Source organism: Lactuca saligna, chromosome 2 (genome assembly GCF_052625555.1).
Source record: "Lactuca saligna cultivar CGN05327 chromosome 2, ASM5262555v1, whole genome shotgun sequence".
NCBI lineage: Eukaryota > Viridiplantae > Streptophyta > Magnoliopsida > Asterales > Asteraceae > Lactuca > Lactuca saligna.
The window spans coordinates 153,553,985-153,576,664 of record NC_136418.1 but is presented as its reverse complement, the minus strand read 5'-3'; the positions used below and the strand labels follow the sequence as shown (position 1 = coordinate 153,576,664).

Below are 22,680 nucleotides of genomic sequence, written 5' to 3'. Positions count from 1 at the left end.
GACCAGCGTAAAAGGAGCAATAGTCAAGGGCCAAGGGTCTTGGGCTTCTTCACTTAATTCACATTCTTCACTTAATTCACATTCATAGCAATGGCCCATCAGGTTATTTAAATTTAGTTTTGTGTGTGCATATCAATACTACCTTATAAAAAAAATCTTACTATTTCTATAAATAGAATCAATATAATAATAATATTTTTTTAAGACGTTCAAATCTTTAAGCTTAAAGTACAACCAACTATTAATATAATAATATTATAATATATATCTTACAAATGATAATGCTAGGGATACAAGTATTAAAAACACATTTAAATTAGTATTTTCTTATTTTTAGGGATTGAATTAGTTTTTTCATCAATTTTGAACCAACTTGTACTCCTAAAATATCTCTTCTCTGGTATCTGGTGCATTCGAAATCTGAAACACTTCTTTTCGACAAATCGTTTGAAATTTAAAAGCTCATTCAAATTGGAGTTCCCTAATTTTTTGCATAAAATATAGTTGATTGGAGATTAATTCAAATCTTCATCTCCTTTTCCTTCATGGAATCCACCACCACAATATTTTTTTGGTTTTGGCATTGCACTTTTTATTTTTGTGAAACCGATCGATAATGGTGCAAGTGTTCTTAGAAATATAACATGTCTCCGAATGGAACTAATTGTTTGAAAGAAACTATTCGCCACCGCCGCTTTGCGCGGGCAAACGGCTAGTTGTTATTATACAAACTTTGACTTTGTACCATTATCCATGTATGACAAATTTGATTTTGGAAAATACAAAGTTCGACTTAAAAACTCAAACTATATTATGACTCTTTTTTATTAGGCTGGACACTCAGGGGCGAAGCCAACAATATTTTTTAGGGTGTTTCTAAAAAATTAATTAGAAAACAAAAAACAATTCTTCTTTTAAAAAAAACAATAACCAAATCCTAACTACATACAATCAAAGTAAAAAGTATAAACGAAAAAAAAAAAGAGAAAAACAAAAAAAGGACAATGAACATATAGGTCTATCTCAACATTGTTTATCTTTAAGGAGAAATCACAACTTACTTAGTCACGATTGATCGAGTTAGCAGAATTCTGGACACACAACTTCCCACTCATGCTATCAATTTCGATTAAGAAGATAGAAGATTAAAACTTACAACATATCACCTATGTAAGAGTTCTTCAAATTCTAAAATACCAATAATATGAGTAATCCCTAATTTACAGCAACAAACTACGTTTTGTTTGGTCTCCACTATTTATTTATTATTTACAATTTTTTTCCAATAAAAAGATATATGGTCGATGTAATAAATATTCCCAATAAACATTGGTTGGAACATTTAATCGACCAGCTTATGAGCATACAAAATATACAAAATTTAGTAAGAAAATATTGAAAATCTGCGATTTAGGGTTTAAGTTTTGAACTGAAAATCGAGTTTAGGGCTTTGAATGAAACAAAATATAATAGTAACTAATAAGCATATACCCAACTACCTAACTTTCTTCAGAATATAACCTGATTGTTGTCTTTCTTAATTTCTCTTATCTCCAACTCCCACTGGTAGTGTCAACTTCAATTAAGAGGATTAGAATGACGACGATGTTCAACACGCCTTCTATCTTTTTGATTTGACGATTTGGCATTGATTTGAGTGAAGGGATTTTGGGTTCCCAATTATTTTAGGACGGAGGGCATCGAAACCACACTTCATTCACTGCCACACCCAATAAGTGGTGTCATATATTTTTTTTTAAATATTACTATTTGGGCAAGAAAAAATATTAGTTGTTTTAAGGGAATAAAATATTCTTAATAAACTAGATAATATAAAATAGTCTTTGTGACAATGCTAAATAAAATAAAATAAATATATTATGTTTTTTAATGGGTATATATTCGAATATTTGAGGGCGTTTGTAGAAAATTTAATTTAAATAAAAACTTCAAATTTTATTTAACTTTATATATATATATATATATATATATATATATATATATATATATATATATATATATATATATATATATATACTAGCCGTTTACCCGCGCAAAGCGGCGGGCGACAAATAGTTTGTTTCGACAATTAATTTATTTTCGATGGAGAATGATTATTTTCAATTCAATCATTAGTTTGTTTTAGGAAACATGTCATATCAAAAATAAAGAAAATTCATGAAATGATCAAATTATAGGGTGTTGAGTATTTATTTGGATGAAAAAAGATTTGATCAAAACTTTGGAAGAGAAGATTTATAGGAGTTTGTTTAAAGTTTAATATTATTTTATTAGTGATTAGTTGTACAATTAGCTTAATGATTTGGACGTCTTAAAAAAATATTATTATTTTATTCAATCTATTTTTAGAAATAGTGGGATTTGTTTTATAAGATAGTAAAGATATATATATATATATATATATATATATATATATATATATATATATATATATATATATATATATATATATATATATATATATATATATATATATATATATAAAAGCTTTAGTATTAATAAAAAGATGTGGAACAAATATAGACCCAAAAAAGTAAATACTTATCATATTTTATTCATTATCTAGAAAAAATACAAAATTAAATACTCATATTGATTTGTTTCATTTGTGGGTTTTGTAGCCCAATACAAGTTTAAACCAACCCAAAGAAATAGCCCAGGAGAGAGAGAGAGAGAGAGAGAGAGAGAGAGAGAGAGAGAGAGAGAGAGAGAGAGAGAGAGAGAGAGAGAGAGAGAGAGAGAGAGAGAGAGAGAGAGAGAGAGAGAGAGAGAGTGTTGAGGTGGCCAAGCCGTGGTTCTAAGTGCACCCACTCCACTAGTCTTAGAGATGGTTTTAAAAAGTGTGGGCTAGTAAAAAAATTCAAATTTTAAGGGTAAGTCTATGCCCACTCTGGTTCTAATGTGGCTCCGCATTGACCACACTCATTATATTTTTTTAATGTCACGCCATTTTTTATTACATCCTATAAAACTGATGGGTGTCATATAACCAAGGTTCTAAAAAGTTCGTTATGGCTCCGCCATGGTGCGCCACGACTCCAAGGCTTGCACCTGCTGTCAAGTTTTACCAAAACGTCGCCTTAACTCATATATGTATATAAAAATAAATAATGGTTGAAAATAAATATAAAAATAAGAATTATATAGAAAATTGCCGCCTTGAGTCAAACCATTGCCGTCAAGTCACACCTTACGTTATTTAGAACCTTTCATATAGCAGCTTACCACAATTTTGTTTTTTTTTTTATTGAATAACATGTAATGAATTAAAAATAATAAAAGGAAAATACTTCATTAATTAAACGAAATACACACTAAAATATATCGAAACATAGTATAATAATATGTGACATCTAATCATCGTCGCTCGACACAAATCATTGTCCGAATCTCCTTCAAACAATTCTGATTCGGTATCTGTATCGCCAAACAAGTCGTCTTCAACAAAATCATCAACAACGAGATTTGTTCGAGCATTGAATATGTGTTCTCCCAAATTCGCACGAAGGTTGTGGTTTCCAAGCCGGTCGTATACTTCCGCTCTGTTTGCCATGTATGTCTCCGAACCAATACAACTTCTTCGACGAAGAAGAAGACAATTTGAAATAATTTTTTTGAAAAATCTAGAGAAAGTTTTGTGTTGTTTGGTGATTTTAAAATGAGAAGTTAAGTTTTATTTATAGGAAAATGTAAAAAACAAAAAACAAAAAAATAGTCAAAGACTACTTTCAAACGGTCAAAAGAGGGTGAAGGGTGTAGCAAAAGCATACCACGATAAAACCTTACCGCATTTTTTTTGGTAATCGGTGCGGTGTTTACCGCATACCGCATCTTACTGCCGTATGCGGTAGGCTACACACCGTGTGATCTCAGAAGTAATTTTTTACTAAGTCAGAATGGTCAAATTTAAATTGTTTGATACCATAATTAAAAACCTGTGATTTAGTACTGTAGTCTTTAATATGCCTTTATTGAGTCTCATAAAAATTATGAGATTTTGTCCGACTCAATAACTAGAGAAAAAGCACGAATGGCTACGAACCACAACCCTTGCTGGTGAAGTAGATGAGGCTTACAATGCTTTCAAATCCAATATTTCTTAAGAGTTACACTTTTCAACATACTTAGGCCCTCTTTCTTTTTTTTCTTTTTTTTCTTTCTTTCTTTTTTCCAATTAAATGTTGATTAAAAGATATTTGAGAAATTGATTACACACTCTGGTTGGTCGGGATGTCAAGCCCACCAAGCAAATTACACCCTTTGATTGCTAACTAAACGTAATATAATGGTAAAAAGGGGTATCGATCCTCGGGGAAATAGTTGTATTCAATCACCAATGCAATTTAATAGAACTAGTGAAATTAAACTAACTAACTACAATTAAAATAAAAAGGGGGGTGTTTGATTACTTGATAACTAAAATACTTGAATAACTAAAAACCTTGCAATTAAGCAAGTTGATGAGATGCTCAAAGGTTGTGAATAATTGGTTAACTAAGGCAATTCAACACAATGAACATTTGTGTGTTTATCATTAGGATCTAATACAAAGCTTATCTTTCATCCCAAATTGGTTATAGCAATCATGAAGCATGATATGCCAAGATTCCTCATAGATAGTATGGAGGTTGGGGAAGCCCACAACACACCTTCTTAATTAAGATCAAGGGTCAATTGAAGCAATTAATCCCAAGAAATCAATTAGCTTTAAGAATGAAGGAATCCCCAATTCCTAGAGGATGTCAAATGCTTACACATCCATAAAGGAGATATGATTCACAAGCTAGAGATGATTTCTACCATCATAAAGCCTTTGTTCTAGATAAATTCAATGATCCAATGCAAAATCAATGAAATAAATCAACTATTGCTCAATCAAATACTAAGCTCATGATCAAAGTATCAAATAAGCATAGGAATTGCAAACTAGAATCACAAACATGGAATAAATTAATAATCAACATAAATCCTTCAAAACCCACAAACATTCATTGGTTTTCAGCCAAAATTAACCAAATAAGAGTATTAGCCACTCATGGCAACAAAGAAACAAGAACAATAATCTAATTGCATAAAGAAACTACCTAAGATTTGGAAAGATGAAAGGAAATGAACTTTTGCTCCCAAAATCGCCTCTTGCAGGTCTCTAATGGTGGAAAAAACGTGAATGAGCCTCCAGATCTGATCCCCAAGGGTTAAGGCAAGCCAAATGACCAAAATGCCCAAACTGGGCAGTTGCGCGGGTACCCGCGCGACGGAAATTCCACCCGCGCAAATGTTGCTGTAATGCTATTGGTCCACCAAGCCACTACACCCTTCCACTACCAAAGATTCCTTTGGTCCCCCCTCCTTTTCCCTGTAATTTGAAATGCACCAATCATCATTTAGCCACCAAATGGATGCTCCAAGCCCAAAATTTGAATTTTATGATCTATCTTCACAAGCCCAAATAATCCAAGCCAATATCTTTCAAGGCCCAATTCATCCTCTTTGATTCCGCCAAGCCCAATAATGCCTCGGGAGCCCACTAAGCCCGTTTCCGATCAACCCGCAACCGCAACAAGCACCGAAAAACCTACAAAATATCTTATGCAACATAACAAGCACCCGGTACGATCCAAACTAAAGAAAATAAAATAAAATACAATGCATTAATGATAAAAAGATCTAAAAAACTAAAATAAACTAATAAAAATAAGGAAATAAAATAAGCTATCAAATCACCCCAAGCTTAAACCTAACTTGTCCCCAAGTTAGAACAAGACTAAAAATGAGCTCGGGATGAACTATCTAAAAAGGAAAAAGAAAGATACCATAGAACTTGGTCAACATCAGTCAACATGGTCAGAATTAGTCCTTCAATGGACCCTACGCATCTTCAAAATGTTCCCCGCTTTAGAGCCATAAACCACATTCTCAACCACTTGATGGGCGAATAGATCACGGCTGGATGCGGTCGCGGTGTGCAAGACAAAGAAAACAGAGATGCGCCCAGTGGGGGCACTTTAAATCACCAATGTAGACCATAGTGCACGAAGGAAAGGCGCCTCTTCACACACTATGATTCCTACATTTGTCAGGCCAAAGTGTATAATAACGAAATAGGGTTTTGTAGCACGGCCTCCGGGCAAACATCCGGTTTCAGAGGCTTCTCCCTTGTACTGTCCTTTACAGTCTACCGTCTCATCGTCGGGGCCTTTTCTCACCAAAAATCAAAACTAAAATAAAATAATAAAAATTATACTTAACCTAAATCTAAACCTAACAACCTAAATCTTCAATCTTGAACTTCTGTTATTGGGTCTTCAGTCACATTCGCTGCTTGTCATCTAGTTTTTTTTTTTTTTAATAAACTAGATATATAACATAAGTCTTGAACTTGGAATCTTGTTCTTCTTCTTGTGTTGCTCTTTTTCTTCATTTTTTTTTCTTTGTTTTTGTTGCTTTTCTTGAATCATCTTTAATAGGCTCTTATTTTCTTCACTTTTTCCAAATTTCTTCATTCTTTGTGTTGCTTCTTGAAAGGTCTAAGGAATTTCACCAAGTAACATAGGACTCCAATAGTGAAAATTGAGTGATAGATGGAGGCTAATATGAAAACCTAATGATCATCGACAATGTGCCAAGATCAACTAAAAAGGGTAGGGAATGACTCAAAAATGGGTGTTACCGAAAAGACTTGGTCCCAAAAGATGTGAATTGGGGGACCCACTTCAAAGTTCATCAAGCACCTCAATGCAAGGTGTGATAAACAAAATCTATCTAACTATCTATTATAGACCCCTAGAAAAATGATAACCTATCCTAAAAAGGCGGTGAGAATCTAACTAAACAAGGCTCGGACGAGACTCGGGAGTACTAAGGGGTACTCCCTCCAAAACCAAGATGCGAGTCTTCAATATCTTCAATGTCTTCAAAATACCTTACCGGGCTAGTCTTTGCTCGCACACATTGGCATGACCAACCACATCCCTCCGCACCTAGACCCAATCAAGCTACCTGCATCTGACCCCCACACAAGCGGTCTCAAAGTGGTCTGTAAGGCTCAAAACGTGTCCTATTCATCAAATACAAGGAATTCCATATCAAGACCCAGGACCAATCTATGATTCAATACTTATGACTCGGCGCTATGGTACCTGTAGGGATGAGAAGACAAGAGAGAACAAAAATGCATGAACTTAAACTAGAATGCATCTAAAAAGTATGAAAATTAGAAAAGAAAGAAAGAAAATATGCAATATTTTTGAATTTTTTTTATTTTATGCAATTTTTATGAATGCCCTAAATGACTAACTCTAAATGCAACTATATACAACCTAAATGCAATAAAAATAAAAGATTAGATTACCTCACCCCAAGCTTAAAATTAAGCATTGTCCTCAATGCTTAGGATGAGAGTAAGGAAGGATCATACCGGGATCAAGATGGAGGAGGCCCACGAGGAGGATAACCGTCCTTGGGCCGAAAATGATACCATAGGTCCTCCATGTAAGTGTGGGTGCGTGCTTGTTGTTCCTCTATGCGGTGGATGGCTACGGTGTTTCTATTGCCTTGAAGGCGCAAGGAAGCAAGCTGGCTGTAAATATCGAGAGGAAATTCGTGTGCAGGGTCGGGCTCATTGGGTTGCTGGTGTGAGTGGTAGTCATACTGTGGCTGGAAGTGTTCTCGCGAGGGCTGAAAGTGTGATCCGGAAGCTTGAGCTGGATGAGGTGGAGGTAGCTGACGGATTGGAAGATCATAATGGTCTTCAGCTTCGAATGGGCTATCAGCATTGTCAGGATCCACGTGCATGTCATCATTCGCGGCTGCATCATCATCATCTGGCAAGTCTTGAGGCAAAAACCATGTTTCGGGGTCATTGGTGGTGAAGATGGAGAGACTTGGATTGGGTAAGATGTATACTGGGTCCTTGACATGGTTTAGCCAAGAGAAATGTCCAAGAAGATTAGGATGAGGTAGAATTAATTCCATCCGCATGAGAGTAATGCAATCGAGAAGGTAAAGAGGTGGATCATCCACTGGTACATATTCAGATGCTGGAAATTGAAGGCCCATACCCAAACCAATGAGGGTAATGAGACCTCCAATACAAATGTCACCAGTGGTCTTCGTCCTTAGGCTATCACATTTGTCTAAAAAGAAGGTGGCGAAATCGGGCAAAGACCAACGGTGGCGCGACATGCAATAGAGAAAATACAGCTCAACGGTGTTGATTTGTCCCGGCTCGTGACGAGCAAAGATAGATGCGGATAGGATCCGGTGGGCAATTCTCCAGCAAGGATGCATGATGAACGGGTCTTTTTGGCGACTGGGATTGAACTTGGGCAAGCTCGTGATTTGGGTCCAAAATTCTACGTTGGGCAAGCTTTTGAATTGAGTCCATTGGTGGCTGTAGATGTCGGAGTTGTAGATGTCATATGTGCCCATGATCTTGTTGAGTTTTTTGTACTTGAGTCGGTGCTGCCGACCCTGGAGTTTGAAAGTGAGTACTCTCGCTGTGTCATTGCGAGCATACGTGGAGAGGAATTCGATTGTGGGCTTCTTGTAGGTTCTTGCAGAAAGATCAAGAAACCGGTGCCAACCAATGTGGAAAAATAATTGTCGCAAATGGTTGTCAAGGCCGAGTTGAGCCATAGAATCTTGGTGGTAAAATTTTGTGGCGCGGATTGCACGCTTTTGGAGGTTGGATTTGAACTCGCGGCTTTGGGCACTCGTGAGGGTAAGGTTCCCATCACGATCAACATGGTCAGTGGACATTTTCTTGGATGGCCCCGAGGATTGAGGTTCACGCGAAGAACCATGAGATGCGTGAATGGTCTTATCCCTTGCCATTGTACCTGTGAATGAATCTAGCAAAGACAAAAACTTGAACAAGATTATCCCTCACACTCGCCTCACACCAATCCAATCAAATCAAATAATTAAAACCGGGTAATATTCCAAATTGGCAATTTGGCACAATGCAATTCAATTCTATCAATTCAAGGCAAGCTAAGACTAATTCTATTTAACCTAATGCATTGCATAAGTTTAGTAAAATTAGAAATTGAATGCAATAAATTAAAAGGGATTACCAACTTTGTGTGTTGAAGTCCGAAAGGAATACGCAAAAATCCGCACCCCAAGCTTGAATTTGAAGCCCACAAATTAAGTCTTTTGAATCTCCGGTGAGAAACAAAAATTTTGAAATTTTTTTGGGGAAAATTTGTGGTGGCGGACGGTGGCCGGTGGTGGAGCTTGATTTTCCGGCGATAAGATTTTCCCAAATTAAGAGTAGATCGGTGTGCGGTGGAGTGTTTGGTACAGGTTGCCCCAAGAATTTTTGGAATTGGATGGAAGTTTGTGTCGGGATCTACGTTTTTTTTGGTTTTCCGGCGAGGATGGGAAGGGTGGCGGCCGGCGATGGTTTTGGAGGTAAAAGGGATGGGGTTTAGGCGGACTTGGTTGGAAAGGTAATGGTGGTGGAGCGCCGACGAAGCGTCGCTTTTCCGGCGATGAAAAACGAGCGCAACCGACGGGGACGCCTTCGTGCGGTCGGAGAAGGAGGCGGCAGCGTGTGTGAAAAAAAACTAGGTGGAGGCTGCGGCGGCGGCGGCTTTTTGGTGGTGTTCGGTTGGTAGCGCCGACCGGTTGCGTGGAAAGCAGTGACTGCGATGCACGTCGGAGAAGGAGGCGGTGGCGGGTGATACTCGTTGCTGACGGGTTAAAGGGGTTATAAGGTTGGGTGATAAATGGGTCGAATCCGGGTCAAATGGTGGGTATGGGGCGGGTATCCGGGTAAGTTGTTGCAATTTAGGGCAAATATGGTGGCCGCGCATTAAATAAAATGAGTTAGTCTTGGCCGCGCAAACGTCCTGCGCGGGTGGGTATCAGCCGCGCGCAACAATCAGATTGTACCCCATGTTTGTGCAATTTGGAGTTCGGAGTCTGCGCGGCTGGGGGCTGGTCGCGCAACATTTGCGCGGGCACCCGCGCGTAACAATCAGAAAACACCCCATGTTGGTGTAATTTAGAACTCGGGACCTGCGCGGTTGGGATCGGTCGCGCAAAGTCTGCACGGGCACCCGCGCGAAAGTCAAAATTTTGGAAATTTTCAAATGTAGAAACACCCAAAACTTCAAACGGACATTATTTATTTACATTGCATTTATTTAACGTCTTTGCCAAGACATAGTCCCGCTTCCATCAACTTTCGTAATTTGGTACTTCCAATGTTATGTTATCGAATTCTCCCGTATCAAAGCCTTCATAAAATGGTTTCAAGCAGTGCCCATTCACCTTGAATATTTGATTTGTTTCCATACTCTTGATTTCAACCGCACCATGATCAAACACTTTTATGACAATAAAAGGTCCGTGCCATCGAGATCGCAACTTTCCCGGGAATAGTTTTAAGCGTGAATGATAAAGAAGAACTTTTTGACCTGGAATAAAGTGTTTTCGAGTGATGTGCTTGTCATGAAACGCTTTCGTCTTATCTTTGTAGATGCTTGCGTTTTCGTAAGACTCGTTTCTCAACTCCTCAAGTTCTTGAAGTTGCATTTTTCGGTGCTTTCCACTTTCTTCTAGATTGAAATTGCACTTTTTAACCGCCCAATATGCCTTGTGTTCCAATTCCACTGGTAAATGACAAGATTTTCCATAGACAAGGCGGAATGGAGACATACCAATTGGAGTTTTGTAGGCGGTCCGATATGCCCATAAAGCATCTTCTAACTTTAAGCTCCAATCTTTTCGGGTAGTGTTGACGGTCTTTTCAAGAATTTGTTTGACTTCTCTGTTTGACACTTCGGCTTGGCCATTTGTTTGTGGATGATAAGCGGTTGATATCCGGTGTGTGACACCATATCTCTTTGTCATTGCTTCCATCATTTTATTGCAAAAATGAGTGCCCCTATCACTCACCAAGGCTCTCGGAACACCATATCTTGCGAAAATGTTTGACTTCAAGAAGTCAATAACAGTTTTTGAATCATCATGCCGTGTAGCCTTTGCTTCAACCCACTTTGAAACGTAATCAACTGCCAAGAGGATATAAGTATAACCAAACGAAACGGGGAAGGGACCCATGAAGTCGATTCCCCACACATCAAAGATTTCGCAAATAAGGATAGAACTTTGAATCATCTCATGCCTCATGGATATGGTACCCGTTCTTTGACATCTATCACAACTCTTGCAAAATAGATAGGTATCTCTTGACATTGTTGGCCAATAGAGTCCGCATTCAAGCACCTTTCGCATGGTTTTGTTTTGACCAAAATGTCCCCCGCATGCATATTCATGGCAAAATTTCAAAATTGACTCGACCTCATTTTGATGAACACACCTCCGTATTAGTTGATCCGGACAATGCTTCCAAAGATAAGGGTCGTCCCATACGTAGTATTTGGAATCACTCTTCAACTTGGCCTTTTGATGCTTGGTAAAGACGTGAGGAATTTCTTTAGTAACCAAGTAATTGACAATATCCGCATACCATGGAATGGAATTTGAGATATGGAAGAGGTGCTCATCCGGGAATTCATCAAGGATAGGAGAAGAAGAATCGCCAACATTCAACCGACTTAAGTGATCCGCAACTAAGTTTTCAGCACCACTTTTATCCTTTATCTCAAGGTCGAATTCTTGTAAAAGAAGAATCCAACGAATCAACCGTGGTTTGGCATCTTTCTTGGTCATGAGATACTTTAATGCGGCATGGTCGGAATATACAATTACTTTTGTCCCAAGAAGGTATTGCCGGAATTTCTCCAAGGCGAATACAATGGCTAGAAGTTCCTTCTCAGTGGTGGAATAGTTGGCTTGAGCATTATCCAATGTTTTAGAAGCATAGTAGATGACATGTGATGCTTTGCCCTCTTTTTGACCTAAGACCGCTCCAATAGCAAAATTGCTTGCGTCACACATTATTTCAAATGGAAGCTCCCAATTTGGAGGTTGGATTATTGGTGCGGAAGTGAGCAAGTCTTTAAGTTTGTCAAAGGCTTCTTGGCATGCAACATTGAAGTCAAAGTCGATATCTTTTTGAAGGAGAAGGCACATTGGTCGCGTAATCTTGGAGAAATCTTTGATAAATCTTCTATAGAATCCCGCATGACCCAAGAAAGATCTCACTTCTCTAACACATGTTGGGTAAGGTAGGGTTTGGATGACGTCAATTTTGGCTTTATCAACTTCAATGCCCTTTTTGGAGACGATGTGTCCCAAAATGATTCCTTGATTAACCATGAAGTGACATTTCTCAAAGTTTAACACCAACTTTTTCTCTATGCACCTTTTCAAAATATTCTTAAGGTTACCCAAACATTCATCAAACGAATTCCCATACACGGTGAAATCATCCATAAACACTTCGATTATACTTTCAACATACTCGGAGAAGATACTCACCATGCATCTTTGGAATGTGGCGGGAGCATTGCATAATCCAAATGGCATCCGCTTGTAAGCAAATGTTCCAAAGGGGCATGTAAAAGTTGTTTTATCTTGATCTTCGGGGGCAACGGGTATTTGGTGAAAACCCGAGTATCCATCAAGGCAACAATAATGCGATTTCCCCGCCAATCGCTCGAGCATTTGATCTATGAAAGGAAGAGGGAAGTGATCTTTCCGCGTGCTTGAATTCAACTTTCTATAATCAATGCACACCCTCCATCCATTTTGAACTCGAGTTGGTACCATTACACCTTTGTTATTCTCCACAACCGTGATTCCCGTTTTCTTGGGAACCACTTGCACCGGACTAACCCATTTGGAGTCGGAAATTGGATAAATCATATCTGCATCAAGTAGTTTGATTATCTCCTTCTTGACAACTTCCATCATGGGAGGGTTTTATCGTCGTTGAGCTTCTCTCCTAGGCTTGCAATCATCTTCCATGAGTATTTTGTGAGTGCATACATTAGGACTTATCCCTTTGATGTCCGCTATGGTCCATCCCATGGCTTCTTTATGCTCTTTCAAGACTTCAATCAATTGGTTTTCTTCAAAGTCTTTCAATTGAGAAGAGATAATCACCGGTAAAGTCTTATCTTGACCTAGATAAGCATATTTCAAATGGATAGGTAAAGCTTTCAACTCAAGTGTGGGTGGTTGGATTATGGAAGGTGGCATCTTGATTGGAGAATGAGATAATGCAACTTGAGAAACATCCTTCTTTGTGGAATTAGTAATTTCTAAAGCCTTCACAATATTTTCGACTTCGGAATCCAATGTATACATATCCAAGGTATTCTTCAAACTTTCACCTTCAAGACTCATGTTAAGCACCATCTTCAAAAGATCCCCATTTGACAACTCGAATAATTATTGGGTGATTGGCTCAATCACATCAACTCGATACAATGGAGATATATTACTAGGATATCTCATTGCGTCGAAGATGTTGAAGTGAATGGTCTCTCCATCAAACTCCATGGTGATCTTTCCATTGTGGACATCAATAATCGTGTGAGCGGTATTCATGAAGGGTCTTCCAAGGAGAATCATAGATGACTTGGAAGGAGTCTTTTCTTCAAGATCAATGACATAGAAATCCGCGGGAAATACTAGTTGATTAACTTGAACGAGTACATCCTCCAACATGCCTCTTGGAAATACACTTGACTTGTCCGCTAATTGAATAATGACTCCGGTTTCTTCCAAAGGTCCAACATTGAGAGATTGAAAAACCGAGTATGGCATGACGTTGATTGAGGCTCCAAGATCTAGCATGGCACTTTCAACATGTAAATCACCAATGGTACAAGGTATAGCAAACATCCCCGGGTCTTTGCATTTGGGTGGAAGCTTCTTTTGGATGACCGCGGATACATTTGCATTTACTTGAATCTTCTCAGTTGTCTTGAATTTTCTCTTGTTGGTGCACAAATCCTTAAGAAATTGGCGTAACGTGGGATTTGCTTAATGGCATCCAAGAGTGAAATGTTGAGTTGAACCTTGCGGAAAGTCTCGAGAAACGCTTGCTCTTCTTCTTGTTTCTTTGAGGAAGCCAAACGGGATGGAAAAGGTGGTGGTATGACCAATGGTTTGATGGATTTGTTGGAAGGGTCGGGTTGATCAATATTTGGCACAACCGGTTCTTTTGGAGGAATCACAACTTTTGGAGGGTCCACTATGATCACTTCATCTTCTTCTTCTCTTGAAACTCTTTTAGGTTGACTTTCTCCAAGTGTTTTCCCACTTCGTAAGGTAATAGCATTCACATTGGGGTTCTTCTCGGTTTGAGATGGAAGTTTTCCCCTTTGTTCTATCTTGTTGAGAGTGGTTGCCAAGTCTCCAATTTGTGCTTGAATGTTGGAGAAAGTATTCTTGGTTTCTTGTTGAAATTGAGTTTGACTTTGAGCAAGAGAAGTAACAAGTTCTTGAAGGCTCATTTGATGGTTACCACTTGATTGACCTTGTTGTGGAGGGTGTTGGTAATGTGGAGGGTTATAAGAATTTTGTGGATATGGAGGTTTTTGGGATTGGTATTGTGGATGTTGGGGTCTCATCAAAAGATTTGGTGGATTTTGCTTTGGTGGATAAGGGTTGTTTTGGGTATTCCTCCAATTGGGGTTGAAATTATTTTGAAATCCCATTGGTCTTGATTGACTTTGATACCCGCCCATTGCATTCACATCTTCCGGTTCACTTCCAAGTGTGGGACACTTATCCATATAATGACCCGTCATTGCACAAATACCGCATACCATCAATTGTTGACCACTTCCCACCACCATTTGACTTAACACATTAGTCAAATCCAAGAGCTTTGATTCCAAATGTTGAGTGTTGCTAACTTCACCAACCACTTGTGTAGAATTTCTCTTCATGTCATTTCGAGTCCCAAAATTCCTTTGATTTTGAGAAATGGTACCAAAAAGTAATCGGATCTCGTGAGGGGTTTTGTTGAAGATGTCACCACCACTTGAAGCATCAATCATCCTCCGATCTTTTTCATTCATACCCTCATAAAATTGTTGAAGAAGTAGTTGTTCGGGTATATTGTGTTGAGGACAACTTGTACACAAATTGTTGAAGCGCTCCCAAAAATCATGAAATGTTTCATTTTCCCCTTGATGAATCCCCAAAATGTCACTTCGTTGGCTTGATATCCGGGAGGTGGGATAGAATTTGCTATTGAAGGCCTTGAGTAACTCTTCCCATGTGTGAATAGATCCCGGTGGTAAGTTGAATAACCACTCTCTAGCTTTGTCTTCCAAGGTGAGCGGGAATGCGGTTAACTTGAAATCATCCAATGTCACATTGTCGGGCAACATGCTAACACATATCATATGAAAGGACTTCAAATGCTTTTGAGGATCTTCTCTATCCAACCCATGGAACTTGGTAAGTTGATGGATGAAACTTGACTTCAATTCAATCCCTCGGCGGTTTGCGGGATAAACAATTGCAAGAGGTGTATGAGTAACATCCGTTTCCATCATTTGTCTAAGTGTCAACTCTTGAGGAGGATTGGGTGGATTAGGTAGATTGGGGTATTGTTGCAAGTAATTGGGTGGTTGTTGGTGAGGTGGATATGGGTATTGTTGGTGATTGTAGATTGGTGGTGGATAAGGTTGGTAGTTAGGGTATTGGTTGTAAGGAGGTTGTTGTTGTGGGTACATTGGGTTTTGGTACATTGGAGGGGGTTGGTAATTAGGTTGATTTGGGTAATGTACTTGTTGAACTTGAAAAGCATTGTTTTGAGGTTGGTTGTTTTGGTGGAGGTGTTGGTTTGGTAATTGTGGTTGTGGTTGATAATTGGGTTGGTTTTGAGGAGGGGCTTGATTCCAAGGTGGCATATCAATGAGAGGTTCTTGTGGTTGTTGTCTTGGTTGATGGGGTGGGGTATTGGCATCTTGGTTGATTGGGTTTGGGTTGGGATTATGAGGTGGAGTGTGATTCATGGCTATGTGGTTTTCAAATGGAATGTCTTCAAAGGAATGACCAACAATTGGAGAACTTGGTTCGGTGTCGGTATCACTTGAAGTATGAACTTGATCTTCTATGTTGATTAGTGGAGAAGAGGAAGAAGCTTGAACTAGTTGTTGTTGCTTTGCTTGTTTGGCTAACTTTTTCAACCTTTTTGCTTCTCTTTCAATTTCCGGATTGTAGAGTAGTTCACCGGTTCTTGTAGACCTAGGCATAAACAATCAAATAACAAAAACCAACTTCCCCGGCAACGGCGCCAAAACTTGGTCGGGATGTCAAGCCCACCAAGCAAATTACACCCTTTGATTGCTAACTAAACGTAATATAATGGTAAAAAGGGGTATCGATCCTCGGGGAAATGGTTGTATTCAATCACCAATGCAATTTAATAGAACTAGTGAAATTAAACTAACTAACTACAATTAAAATAAAAAGGGGGTGTTTGATTACTTGATAACTAAAATACTTGAATAACTAAAAACCTTGCAATTAAGCAAGTTGATGAGATGCTCAAAGGTTGTGAATAATTGGTTAACTAAGGCAATTCAACACAATGAACATTTGTGTGTTTATCATTAGGATCTAATACAAAGCTTATCTTTCATCCCAAATTGGTTATAGCAATCATGAAGCATGATATGCCAAGATTCCTCATAGATAGTATGGAGGTTGGGGAAGCCCACAACACACCTTCTTAATTAAGATCAAGGGTCAATTGAAGCAATTAATCCCAAGAAATCAATTAGCTTTAAGAATGAAGGAATCCCCAATTCCTAGAGGATGTCAAATGCTTACACATCCATAAAGGAGATATGATTCACAAGCTAGAGATGATTTCTACCATCATAAAGCCTTTGTTCTAGATAAATTCAATGATCCAATGCAAAATCAATGAAATAAATCAACTATTGCTCAATCAAATACTAAGCTCATGATCAAAGTATCAAATAAGCATAGGAATTGCAAACTAGAATCATAAACATGGAATAAATTAATAATCAACATAAATCCTTCAAAACCCACAAACATTCATTGGTTTTCAGCCAAAATTAACCAAATAAGAGTATTAGCCACTCATGGCAACAAAGAAACAAGAACAATAATCTAATTGCATAAAGAAACTACCTAAGATTTGGAAAGATGAAAGGAAATGAACTTTTGCTCCCAAAATCGCCTCTTGCAGGTCTCTAATGGTGGAAAAAACGTGAATGAGCCTCCAGATCTGATCCCCAAGGGTTAAGGCAAGCCAAATGACCAAAATGCCCAAACTGGGCAGTTGCGCGGGTACCCGCGCGACGGAAATTCCACCCGCGCAAATGTTGCTGTAATGCTATTGGTCCACCAAGCCACTACACCCTTCCACTACCAAAGATTCCTTTGGTCCCCCCCTCCTTTTCCCTGTAATTTGAAATGCACCAATCATCATTTAGCCACCAAATGGATGCTCCAAGCCCAAAATTTGAATTTTATGATCCATCTTCACAAGCCCAAATAATCCAAGCCAATATCTTTCAAGGCCCAATTCATCCTCTTTGATTCCGCCAAGCCCAATAATGCCTCGGGAGCCCACTAAGCCCGTCTCCGATCAACCCGCAACCGCAACAAGCACCGAAAAACCTACAAAATATCTTATGCAACATAACAAGCACCCGGTACGATCCAAACTAAAGAAAATAAAATAAAATACAATGCATTAATGATAAAAAGATCTAAAAAACTAAAATAAACTAATAAAAATAAGGAAATAAAATAAGCTATCACTGGTAAAAAAAATGGAATGGAAGGAAAAAGTAATCGGGCATAAAACACTTAACAACCTTAGAGTGAAATCCAAAGTATATTTGCAATAATAAAGACGAAATTGAAAGTACGTTCCATTTTAGTGTAGATGATCATTTGTAATGATACTAAATAACCATTTAGTCTTGAATTATTGTTTAGTGGAAAAAGATTGATAGATGTTATAACGCCCAAAAGTGCCAACTCATGAATTATTTAAATAAAAGATATTTATATAACATATATTCAGATTAATTCACCATATTCAGTCACAACATATCTAATAATTTAAAGAGTAAATTACAGAATTGTCCTTGTTGTATAGTAAGAATTACAATCTTAGTCCAAGTTTGCATTTTGTTAATTTAAAGAGTAAATTACAGAATTGTCCTTGTTGTATAGTAAGAATTACAATCTTAGTCCAAGTTTGCATTTTGTTAAATCGATAATCCGTTTCGTTTTCATTTTGTTGTGAGTTTTTTTTTTTTGTCTAACACCGTTAGAAATCAAATGTTAAAGCCATCTGAAATGACAATTTTACCTTTCTATTATTATATATTAATAAAAAAATAACGCAATAAAAATGGTAAAGTCGGCATTTTACATAAATTATTTTACTGTCTACTTTGCTTTCTACGGGTGTTAGACAAAAAGGATTACCAATGTAACGAAATGCAAACCTGGACTAAAATTGTAGTTTCTACTATACCACAGAGACCATTTCTGTAGTTTACTCTAATTTCAAAAACAATTATAAACAAGGATATACCATAACTGAACATTATAATCTGCATACAAATTTACAAAATGAAACATTTGTAAGTAATCACTCAAGCAAAACATAAAAACGAAACCATATCAATAAAAACAGTAAAAAGATACGAAAAAAAAGGCAAATAAACTTCCTTACATGACAAAACAAACAAGAAATAGATCACATACACCAAACGTAAAAACAAGGTTTGAAAACCTTAAAAGACAAGAAAGAGCCTAATAAAGTTAGCATATTAAAAGGAACAAAAGATGAACAATCTTAGTATTATTATTATTATTATTATCATCATCATGTAGTAGCTGTGGATGTTTTCTTGAAATCAATCTTGTCAACCTTCACTTCTCCATCAATGAGTTCATAAACATAAACAACAACACGTAAGCCATCAATGTCCATAAGAACAAAACTCGGGTTCACATCATAAGTGATGCTGCTGTATGCACCAGTGGCTGAACCAGGGTTAATAACCACACCAGCCTCATGTTTATAAGCCTTGAACTGATGAGTATGACCACTAACCAAAATGTCCACATCTAATTGTCTTTGAAGCATGGCTAATGAATCCAAATCCCCCCATGGAACAACCTAATTTCATTTCAGAGTATGTATAATCACATATCATTAACTACTTACCCATCTAAATCATAACATAATGGGTTAATGTGTAATCACTAACTAACCTGATGACCATGACATAATCCAAGCTTGAATTGGCCAATGGTGAGTGTTTTGGTCTCTGGGTAACGAGCATCTTCATCATATTCACCTCGAGTGATGTGTAAACTTGGGCATAGGCTTTTCAAATAATCATGAACTTCCTGTTTGTTCATGGACACATAAACCAGAAAGAAATGTTCATTGGTCAAGGAACAAATCGCATTTGGATGATCCCTTAAAGCCTTAAACTAAACTAATATACTCAGGAAACCAATCACGTCTTGATAAACCATTAATTGTTTGTAGAAAAGTAGTGTATAAGCGAATTATTGACTTACTTTGATACAGAGATTACCGGTGCAAATGATGTGTTGAATCTTGCCAGGAACAAGCATAGATTTGAACTTGGCAGGTAGATCAGGTGCTCTATGTGGAATATGTAAATCCCCAATTGCCAATACCAACACCATCTTCCCAACTCCCAAAAGCAGCTACACACGCAGCTCGATTTCTCGCAAGGTCCTAACGATCATGTATTTCAGCAAACCCTAAACGAAAAGGATTAGGAGAGCAACTCGATTTAATGAGGATCAATAATAAAAATGTAAATCAGCTGGATCACTGATGATCTTAGGTTTTAGTAAACCCTAATACAAACATAGACAGTAATCAAGTGACTGAAATTAGTTAAAGTAAAGTAGAGATTAACACATCCAATTACCTCAAGAATTCGATGAGAGTCGAAAATTCAACGGAACTGAGTCAAAATTTACAGATTTTTTTGGTTAATTTTGGATATCAAAACCGATCGTAGATGAAGAGGGGCGTCGTCATTAACTAGGCGTGTGCAACATTATGATTCTTCGAGTTTGAAAGAAAAATTACAAAAATGACTTTTACTTTTGTGGGTTTGGCATTTCACCCCCACTATCTTTGAAACTTTAATTAAATTCTCTTTTCAACAACTATGGTTTTATACTTTTATTTATGCCAAATTCATAAAAACCGTTCAATTTGACTATATATATTTATTTCAGTTATTTATTTATATTGGATATGATAAATTATTTATTGACTTTTTTTATTAATCTATCTAAGTCAACCTTAATGAATCTCATCGATTATTTGACAGGTTCTTGAGGCCAATAAGATTTGATTATAATGAAGATGCATACATTGATCTAGAAATGAATATGCATCTCGTGTGTTGACCTTATTGAACAACCTGGATGAAAAAAAACATTTGACGTTAATCAAAATCAATAAAATAATTTAAGAATTCAAAGAGTGAATGGAAAAAAGAAAAGTAAAAAATGACATTCTGATTTATGGTATCCCAATTTGAGTATTTTTTTTTTTTTTTAATTTTTAATTTGAATCGGTTTTAATGTTTTTTTTAATTTTTAATTTGAATCGGTTTTAATTTTTAATTTTTAATCTGATTTATGGTATCCCATTAGAACACTTGAAATCACCAAGATTGATTAAAAGTTTATAAAACACAATCACTTTAAAATTACTAAAATTTCAAATTAAGCTAAAAGTTTATAAAACACAATCACATTAAAATTATACGCGACACGTAATCTAACTGCATCTTGGTACTATCATGGGCTTTGATCTACACCTTTTTTTATAGTTGGAAATTAACATGCTTCACAAAATCAAGCTAAAAGTCTTAGATTTCTTGTTTAATTTTTTTTTAAGCTTCTTTTCACCAAATTAACCTAAAACTAAGATTATCAAACTTTCTAATAATGATAGCATATTGTTTGTCATAATCATAACCTGAGATGCAGGAACGAACGCAAGATTTCACGGTAGGGGTTGCATGAGAAAGACAGGGGTTGCACAATAGTAGGAAAAATAAAAATTTTGAAATTTTTTCCACTGCGACTGAAAAAGTTAGGGGTTGCCGGTGCCACCCTGAACCACCCCTAAATCCGCCCCTGATGAGATGTTAAAATAATTGTTTTGACTTTGTACAAAAGTTTTATGGGTGTTGCTATTAAGACACCCTTTAAACATCTTATAGACATCTTTATCAAAAGTCAACCAATAACTAACTATTTTTAATCCTTTTTGCTATTGAAGTTGATGAGAGGACATTTGAACTATGCCTTTCTGGAGTCGAGAGTGGCTTTAGACTATAATAAAACCTTACTCATGGCTCGTGAGAGGCCTAACTTTAGGTTGAATGGTACAGTGTTGAGTTTCATTTATTCCTATCTTATGTCTATTTATTTTTACTCTCTAATAATTTTTCTAATAATTGTTTTTACTAATTATTTTACTTTTCTTTACTAATCATTACTATTTTTAATTGTTTTAATGATTAAATTATGATTACATAATTATTATTAATAGTTTTTTAATATATAATAAATTAATAAAAAACGTGAAAGAGATTAAAGAAAATATATGGATAATATTATTATTCGTATTTTTATCAAGATATTATTTTCATCTTAATTCTAGCTCTTTTATTTTTATTAAGCTTACAAAATATATCCTTAGCTTTTTACCCCTAATAATTGTTTTTTAATAATTAGATTATCATGGCATATTTTTATTTATTAAATAGATGATTTATAATACTATTTTTATAAAAGATATGTAAATATTTTTATTCAATTAAAAAAAAAAACACACAACACAACACAACAATGATAAAGTAATATTTTAATGCAACAAATAATAATAAAAGTTCAAATATAAAATAATATTGTGACTCAAAACGCAGCCAATACATAGTTTGTCATGTAGATGTAGACAGATTTTTATGGGCATTCCAATATGTTGTGGTAGGAGACATTGGGTAATTTCCTTTCAAAAACACCGAAATATAATGAATATCGTTTACAAGTGCCAACGTAATGACTCGGTGGGGTTGGAACTCTTCGGGACCTCACCAAAGAGGGAAGCATGTCATAGATTGTTTGTGGCTTAAACAATGAACGATCACGCCAAACTTGTTGGCAATCAAGTAACCAGTCAAAGGCATATGCAACTAATGTTGTCGGAAAGGTGTAGGTGACTCGAACCAACACAATGATTGGTATACCTCATTGAACCCGTCAGTAAAAACTCTATGGTATGCGTAATATTGACTCTCTAACTCTTCAAGCAATTGTTTTCAAATATAAAGCCACTGGTCTTCATTATAACCCAAACAAACAGCTACCGATTGAAACCCACGATTCCATCACCTTCTACATCCTGTATATCGTCGATGTAGTCATGAAATATATCTGGAATACAATTCATTTGGAATGGATAATGCTTTGGGGGTTCATCATTTAAGTCAATCTTACACGAAAAGCTATGTCTTTGGGGTTCATCATTTAAGTCAGTCCCACACGAAAAGCTATGTCTTTCAGGTTCTTTATTAAAATTCACTCCATTAAACTCTGATGTGGTTGAGAAGTTGCATCTACGAGGAGCATGATTTGGAGGATTGGCTTTCTTTTTCTGTTGTTTCTTCACACTTGGTCGTCCATGCGTGTTTTTTTTTTCTTTTTGAACCA

General features: G+C 36.7%; 1 protein-coding gene and 1 pseudogene across 1 annotated transcript; both read right to left on the bottom strand.

The window, feature by feature from the left end:
- Window positions 1–10,209: 10,209 nt before the first annotated feature.
- LOC145030267 (uncharacterized) lies at window positions 10,210–14,972 on the bottom strand (annotated as a pseudogene).
- A 3,591-nt stretch (window positions 14,973–18,563) lies between these two features.
- MAG1 (Calcineurin-like metallo-phosphoesterase superfamily protein) lies at window positions 18,564–20,032 on the bottom strand. The gene is made up of 4 exons (XM_078980899.1): window positions 19,875–20,032; window positions 19,492–19,701; window positions 19,177–19,314; window positions 18,564–19,081 (listed from the first exon to the last, which is right to left on the bottom strand). Exons 2-4 carry the CDS (start codon window positions 19,621–19,623, stop codon window positions 18,785–18,787), a joined length of 567 nt encoding a protein of 188 aa, XP_078837025.1. The 5' UTR covers window positions 19,624–19,701; window positions 19,875–20,032; the 3' UTR covers window positions 18,564–18,784.
- Between the last annotated feature and the right edge of the window lie 2,648 nt (window positions 20,033–22,680).

Coding starts and splice junctions, on each gene's coding strand:
- MAG1 (XM_078980899.1), bottom strand. CDS start 19,623: ATGGTGTTGGTATTGGCAATTGGGGATTTACATATTCCACATAGAGCA. Junction 19,315..19,491: donor CCGGTAATCTCTGTATCAAA/GTAAGTCAATAA, acceptor ATGAACAAACAG/GAAGTTCATGATTATTTGAA. Junction 19,082..19,176: donor GATTATGTCATGGTCATCAG/GTTAGTTAGTGA, acceptor AAATGAAATTAG/GTTGTTCCATGGGGGGATTT.